The 6,995-nt window shown below is 39.2% G+C and overlaps 1 protein-coding gene across 1 annotated transcript; it reads left to right on the top strand.

The window, feature by feature from the left end:
* LOC109090682 (desmin-like) lies at positions 1-6,280 on the top strand. The gene is made up of 9 exons (XM_019104513.2): positions 1-625; positions 2,571-2,631; positions 2,765-2,860; positions 3,638-3,799; positions 3,909-4,034; positions 4,350-4,570; positions 4,661-4,704; positions 5,105-5,205; positions 5,891-6,280. Exons 1-9 carry the CDS (start codon positions 69-71, stop codon positions 5,930-5,932), a joined length of 1,410 nt encoding a protein of 469 aa, XP_018960058.1. The 5' UTR covers positions 1-68; the 3' UTR covers positions 5,933-6,280.
* Positions 6,281-6,995: the final 715 nt, after the last annotated feature.

Consider the following 6,995-nt stretch of genomic DNA (forward strand, 5'->3'; position numbering starts at 1 on the left):
GCTGCTTGACCCTCATTCTACCACACTGCCTTAAGCGAACCGGCATTGCAAACCATACAAACCCAGTCATGAGCAGGGCATATTCAGCTTCAGCCGAGACGGCTTCCTCTTACCGCCGTACCTTCGGCTCAGGCGTGGGCTCCTCCGTTTTCTCTGGCCATGCAGGTTCCTCTGGATCCTCTCGTATGTCCTCCAAAGTTTATGAGATGACCAAGACGGCCTCTTCGCCCATTTTTTCCAGCCACCGTGCATCCAGCTCTTCATTTGGTGGTGGATCAAAGGTCCGTTCCTACGCTGGCCTTGGTGAGAAGCTGGACTTCAATCTGGCCGACGCCATGAACCAGGATTTCCTCAATACACGCACTAATGAGAAGGCAGAGCTGCAACATCTCAACGACCGCTTCGCCAGCTACATCGAGAAGGTACGCTTCCTAGAGCAGCAGAACCAAGCCTTGTCCGTGGAGATTGAACGTCTGCGGGGCCGCGAGCCCACCCGCATCGCAGAGATGTATGAGGAGGAGATGAGAGAGCTGCGCAGACAGGTGGATGCACTGACCAATCAGAGGTCCCGCATTGAGCTAGAGAGGGACAACCTGGCCGATGACCTGCAGAAACTAAAACTGAGGTGAGACCTTCAAGAAGTATTTAAGGCTACGCATTTTAGCTTTTTGACCATTTGATTCATTCAGGTTAATTTACAGGCTAATTTTTGATTCATTCAGGTAACTTTTCTACTAAATGTAGATTGACAGCTTTGTGCTCATCTTCACTGAAGTTTGAAATAAAAGGATATTGCCATAGTTGTTGACAAAACACTAGCTCTGATCTTCAATATCCTGACAATCTTCTCACACTACATAACTGCTTACTTTTTGGAGTCATAGTGACTTTTATTATATAGTATACTCTTAAAAATAAGGGTTCTTTATTGGCATCTATGGTTCCATAAAGAACCTTTAACATCCGTGGAACCTTTCAAATCCACAAAAGATACTTAAACATTCTTTAGATTATGTTCTTCAATCTTCACACTAAGTAAAAATATTCTTGTAAGAACTGTTCACTGAAAGGTTCTTTGGGAACCAAAAATGGTTCTTTACTGGCATCGCTATTAAAAAAATTCCCCTTTTAGAACCTTTATTTTTAAGTGTGTATGTGAGTCCAGGAAGAAGGCACAGTGTACTGGAAGTCATGATTGAGCTTGTGATTTGTGTACGTCATTGAATTGGGAACTTAGAAAAGGAAAAATCTACCTACTATTCATAACTGTTAAACTTCTCCCCAAAACATTCTAGAACAATATGATTGGTATGTATTCAGGTTCTCCAACAATGACATCATGGTCAGATTTCTAAAACACAAGCACTAGACAGGAAATGGAGACCACACAGGAAAGTTCAGAGGTCAGGACCACCTCAGACATAAAGCTTATGTCAGATACGGTAACCGCAAACAGCAACCACTGGTGTAACTCATGTCTGTGTATGATGTTGGAAAGAGTATAAGAGTGTTATTCCTATTTGCAAAAGGACCAAGAGTCACATTACACACTGCCCAGATTAACCTGCTATTATTAGCCTCTTCGATATACCCCCCAGCACTGCAGAGAATGTGTGTCCCTAAAAATAACCCTTATCTCCCTCATAGTGTGTGTGTGTGTGTGTGTGTGTGTGTGTGTGTGTGTGTGTGTGTGTGTGTGTGTGTGTTTTTGATTAAAATATTTTTTTATATTCTAGTATCTTTTTGTGTGTGTGTGTGTGTGTGTGTGTGTGTGTGTGTGTGTGTGTGTGTGTGTGTGTGTGTGTGTGTCTGAGTGCATTGCACTCAAGGGACCCAAAATAACCACCCCACATTATCAGCAGTAATTAATGATAACTGTTTAAAGCCGACCAACAGCAGTTGCTATTGACAGACATTGTTCAAAGTGAACCTGATGGTGGGCTGCTTTGAAATGACATATAGAGATCATATAGAAGTCATTATATGACATGCAGCTATAGCTATGTTATTGCAACCCAGCATTGTATGAAAAAACAACTAAAAAGACTTTAATATCATTATTTTAGCTCTCCATTTTTTTTTAGAGACCATAGGGCCTAAAGAAAAATCTGTATGGTATGGTATGATTTATGGCACAACTCCCTTCATCTCTCTGATGAAAATATCAGATGCCATCTGACTGCCAACAATTACATTCGTGAAACCAGATATGTGCCACATTAACAGCATGCCTCTTTCAAAAGACTCAGGGATGTTTACATTAAACCTAAGCCATGTGTGACTCCGAGCAGTATGTGAGAATGTAATGTTCCATCTTGATCTCTGCGCATGAAGGAATGACATCTTCACAAGTCTCTCTCAGCATTTCTCAAAGACAGAGGACACTCAGGACACCTCTATTTCTGGCCATGTAGGAATTCTTGTGTAACAAACACTACAATATACATTAAAGACCATCTTGCTTAAACTGTAAAGACTTAACAGACTAGTTAGAGCACATTTAGGAGTATTTTAAGTCATTTGATTACTTCAAAATTCTGTAAAGACTCTAATATCTCTTTCTTCCACAGACTTCAAGAGGAGATCCACCTGAAAGAGGAAGCTGAGAACAACCTCTCTGCTTTTAGAGCTGTATGTTCTTTACGTCACCTTTAGTTTTTAGCAAAATGTTGTCAGTTTTTAAGAGTGTTACCTTGGGGGAAACAGAAAATGTTATTGGCAATACCAAAATTGAAGCTTCCTGTTGTTCTTGTGCTTTATGCAGGACGTAGATGCTGCCACTCTGGCCAGGCTGGACCTGGAAAGACGTATTGAAGGCCTTCATGAAGAGATTGCATTCCTCAAGAAGATCCATGAGGAGGTTTGTATACATCTAAAGTTACGTTCCTCAATACTTCCCAAATGTAGACGTGACTTACTGTTCATCTCTTTCACTGTCTCTGTCTGCAACCTCCCCCACTCTCATACCCAGCATACAACACATACACTGACCTTTTACTCATGAGGCTCTGAAGTCAAGTTCTTTAAATGCTCTCTCTGCTTTTTTATTTGACATGTAAGGATAAAATGATCACATGTGTGTCTGTGTGCGTGTCAGCTGCCCACTGACAGTGAGGGGGCAGTGTAAAGCAACAGAACAGGTGGAACAGATGCATCCCTATAATTAAACAGAGACAGATTCTCTGAGACAGCTGTGAGAAGGGAGGAGGAAAAAGTAAAAGGCCTTACAAGGCTTCACAGTCCTACAATTACATAAAACATTACAGCGACACTCTTAAAAATAAAGGTTCCAAAGGGGGTTTTCACACCGATGCCATAGAAGAACCATTTTAATAATCTGAAGAACGTTTTCCAACAATAAAGAACCTTCTTTTTTAATAAAAAGGTTCCATGGATTTTAAAGGTTCTTCATGGACCCATCAATGCCAATAAGGAACCTTTATTTTTTAAGGGTGTATGTTTTATACGCTTAACATTCAACATGCTGGATTCCACTGAAGAAAGTCACATTCAATTTCCACTCCACTCTCAGAATGACACTGGCTTCATACACCAACCCATCCTCAACTTGTCAAGTAAAATGACAACACTTAAGCACGCTCTGAATCCTTGTCTCTGTGTTTACCTTTTCCTTTAGGAGATCCGTGAGCTGCAAAACCAAATGCAGGAGAGTCAGGTGCAGATCCAAATGGACATGTCCAAACCAGACCTGACTGCCGCCCTCAGGGACATCCGCATGCAGTACGAAGCTATCGCTGCCAAGAATATCTCAGAGGCTGAGGAATGGTACAAGTCTAAGGTCTGTATCAGATATTTTGGACAGACACACAAAAGGCTTTATTGATATCTATGCATCTAGACTGAAAGTAGACAGGTGTTAGAGCTAAGCTATTTTGTTCCACCCTCAGGTGTCAGATCTGAACCAGGCAGTAAACAAGAATAATGATGCTCTCAGACAAGCCAAGCTGGAGACCATGGAATTCCGTCACCAGCTCCAGTCCTACACTTGCGAGATCGACTCTCTCAAGGGCACCGTAAGTTCTTAAAGATTCTGTGCGTGGGTTATTATTTCCCAGCCAAAACAAATATTAGCTGAGGCTCAGCACACATGAATCCATCTTATTACCAATCATGAAGTCTTTAATATGTTTCCCTTGATGCTCAATGAGTAAATGTGATTCAGCAAAGAGCCAGTAATGGCCCACTGTAGCGCTAGTTTTTATTAATATTCCACTCAGATCATCTAAAATCTACTTTTTCTCTTCCATCTATAGGCTACATTAGTTTCACCCTACTTCTTGTCTTTCCTTTCTCTCACTTTCTCCATCTTTTTGTCATTCCGTCTGCAGAATGAGTCTTTGATGAGGCAAATGAGGGAGATGGAGGAGAGGAATGGCCGTGAGGCCGGAAGTTATCAGGACACCATCACCCGCCTTGAGGCTGAGATCGCAAAAATGAAGGATGAAATGGCTCGCCATCTCCGTGAGTACCAGGATCTGCTGAATGTTAAGATGGCACTTGATGTGGAGATCGCCACCTACAGGAAGCTTCTGGAAGGAGAGGAGAGCAGGTAAGACATAGGAGGTATTTAGACTTTTGCTTACTGCTCCCTAAACTGATATGACAAAGCTTTATTTTATATTATTTATCATGTTTTCAGGATCTCCCTTCCTGTGCAGTCCTTTTCTGCCTTGAGTTTCAGAGGTGAGTTCTTCACAAGAAAAACTCCTTTCACACTTCTTAAAGGGACAGTTCACTCACCAAAATTCTGTCATTCTAAACATACATCACACAGGTATTATGTATTTTGTGGCCTGCAATGCAAGTCATTGGGGTTTCAAAACACCTCTGGACCCAATTGACTCTCATTTAAAAAAAAAAAAAAAAAAAAAAAAACGTGTTCCTCAGTAGAAAGGGAGTCTTACAGGGTTGAAAGATCATGAGGGTGAATAAATGATGACAGATAAACTGGATAAATACTTACCTGGCCATCTGCTTTGTGTTTGAATACCCAAACTAAAGATGACATCAATAATGCAGTATTTATGTATTAACTATGTGAGGGTGAGTTTAATAATGCCGTGATTGTTAACTGTTGCCATAGAGACCAGCCCAGAGCAGCACCACCAGCAACAACAGCGTGCATCTGAAGTCCACTCTAAGAAAACAGTTCTGATCAAGACCATTGAGACCCGGGATGGCGAGGTAACAAACACACACACATAAACACTCGCCAGTAACACAGGCTAGTAACTGCTTGATACAATTATTGTCATTTATGGATTTTACAGGCTGCGTATCCTCATAAACGTGTTATACACATAAACACACATTAGGATTGTAAATATGCATGTACATTATGGTTATCATCAAAATAATTCTCTATTTTACTCTAGATTAGGACAAATGAGGGCATGCATGCCCTCAGTGCTCAGTGTGTAAATTCAGTCATGGCTCATTTGTTTAATCTGTGTTTACAGTGGTTTTCAAACACTTCACCAAAAAAAAAAAAAAAAAAAAAAATGTCCTGTTTCCTATTAACCAGCACTGGGTTGCACTACAGAATCCTCCAATTCTCATGTGTATCACTGTTATTATCTGAAGATCACACAGAGTGTTTCTGCACAGCACATATGGAGAATTTATTTTATCAAAGAATGTGACCTTGCATTAGCCCACTATTGATTTCCAACAGGAAATGAACTGTTTTAACTTACAGAAATGCCTCTCCCAGCTGTCTCTGTTCCTTATTACTGAGTATCAACCATTCACTTTAAAGCACTTTTGTGTTTTCCCAACATGTATATGCAGCCATCCGTGCATGTGAATCATCTGTATCCTATTCGGACACCGTCGCTCTAATCATTGCCCTTTTTTTCTCTTGCTTCAGGTTGTCAGCGAGTCCACACAGCACCAGCAGGACGTTATGTAAAGCCTATGAAACAGATTGAATTTCACTGAATCCCTTTCCCTAACTTACATTTTCACTTATGGCCTCAGGCTTTTTATGCACACACCCAGTATTGCCATGACCCATTATCACATGTGCGGATGATGCAGAAAGACAAACGGAAAGTGGGCTGAAGAACGAGAGGGAGAACGAGCGAAATGGCATAATATGCATACTGTCTGGAAAGTCCTGTAATTGGCCAGTTGATCTCAAGAGTTTTTGTTGATATGAGTGTATGTGTGCATGTGTGGTAGGGTCATATCTGAGAAACTGTGTTCCACTGCTACAAAAAGACAACAATAAACTGCACAGTATTTTCCTCCTATAAAATTTAAGACTTCTGTGATTTTGATTCATCTCATACATAATATATAGTAAAATAATATATATATACATATAAACATATATTTTTAATAAATAGTATTTATATATATTGTGATATATATAATTATCATATGCAAATATATGATGATTCATTATCAAAGTATATATATATATTATTAGAATATATATTATTAGAATTTTTCTATATATATAAATATAATATATATATATTAGACAGCAGAACTGTTTCCATATACATATATATATAATTTTTTAAATAAAATGCTGTGTACACAACAACACTACCTTAAAATCTTGGTTATATAAAAAAAGATTAAACACGAACGTGAACTGTATATTAAATATTAAACAGCCTTTTATGCAAGATTAAAACAGTCAAATAATTATGAATACAAAAAATGTCAATTTAAAATATAAAACCTATTTAAGAACAACAGAATTTGTAATTAATAAATTGCATAAAATTACCATTTTCATTTATGAAAAACACCCATATATAGATAAAAGCTAAAAAAATTAAATACAAAAAATTGAACTAGGTGTTTGAAATCAACATGCGCTTGCAAGAGATCCAAATAAAAGACAACAGGGAACAAACTGACGGGTTGAGTAAATGATTCCAAGAGATTTCACAGTAAAATACCATCTTCTGTCCTAATTCAGCATCCAGCTCTTTGTTCCTGAGGCGAAGGCAGACACA

This window comes from Cyprinus carpio, chromosome A9 (genome assembly GCF_018340385.1).
Source record: "Cyprinus carpio isolate SPL01 chromosome A9, ASM1834038v1, whole genome shotgun sequence".
Classification (NCBI taxonomy): domain Eukaryota; kingdom Metazoa; phylum Chordata; class Actinopteri; order Cypriniformes; family Cyprinidae; genus Cyprinus; species Cyprinus carpio.

Coding starts and splice junctions, on each gene's coding strand:
- LOC109090682 (XM_019104513.2), top strand. CDS start 69: ATGAGCAGGGCATATTCAGCTTCAGCCGAGACGGCTTCCTCTTACCGC. Junction 2,861..3,637: donor TCAAGAAGATCCATGAGGAG/GTTTGTATACAT, acceptor CTTTTCCTTTAG/GAGATCCGTGAGCTGCAAAA. Junction 3,800..3,908: donor AGGAATGGTACAAGTCTAAG/GTCTGTATCAGA, acceptor TTCCACCCTCAG/GTGTCAGATCTGAACCAGGC.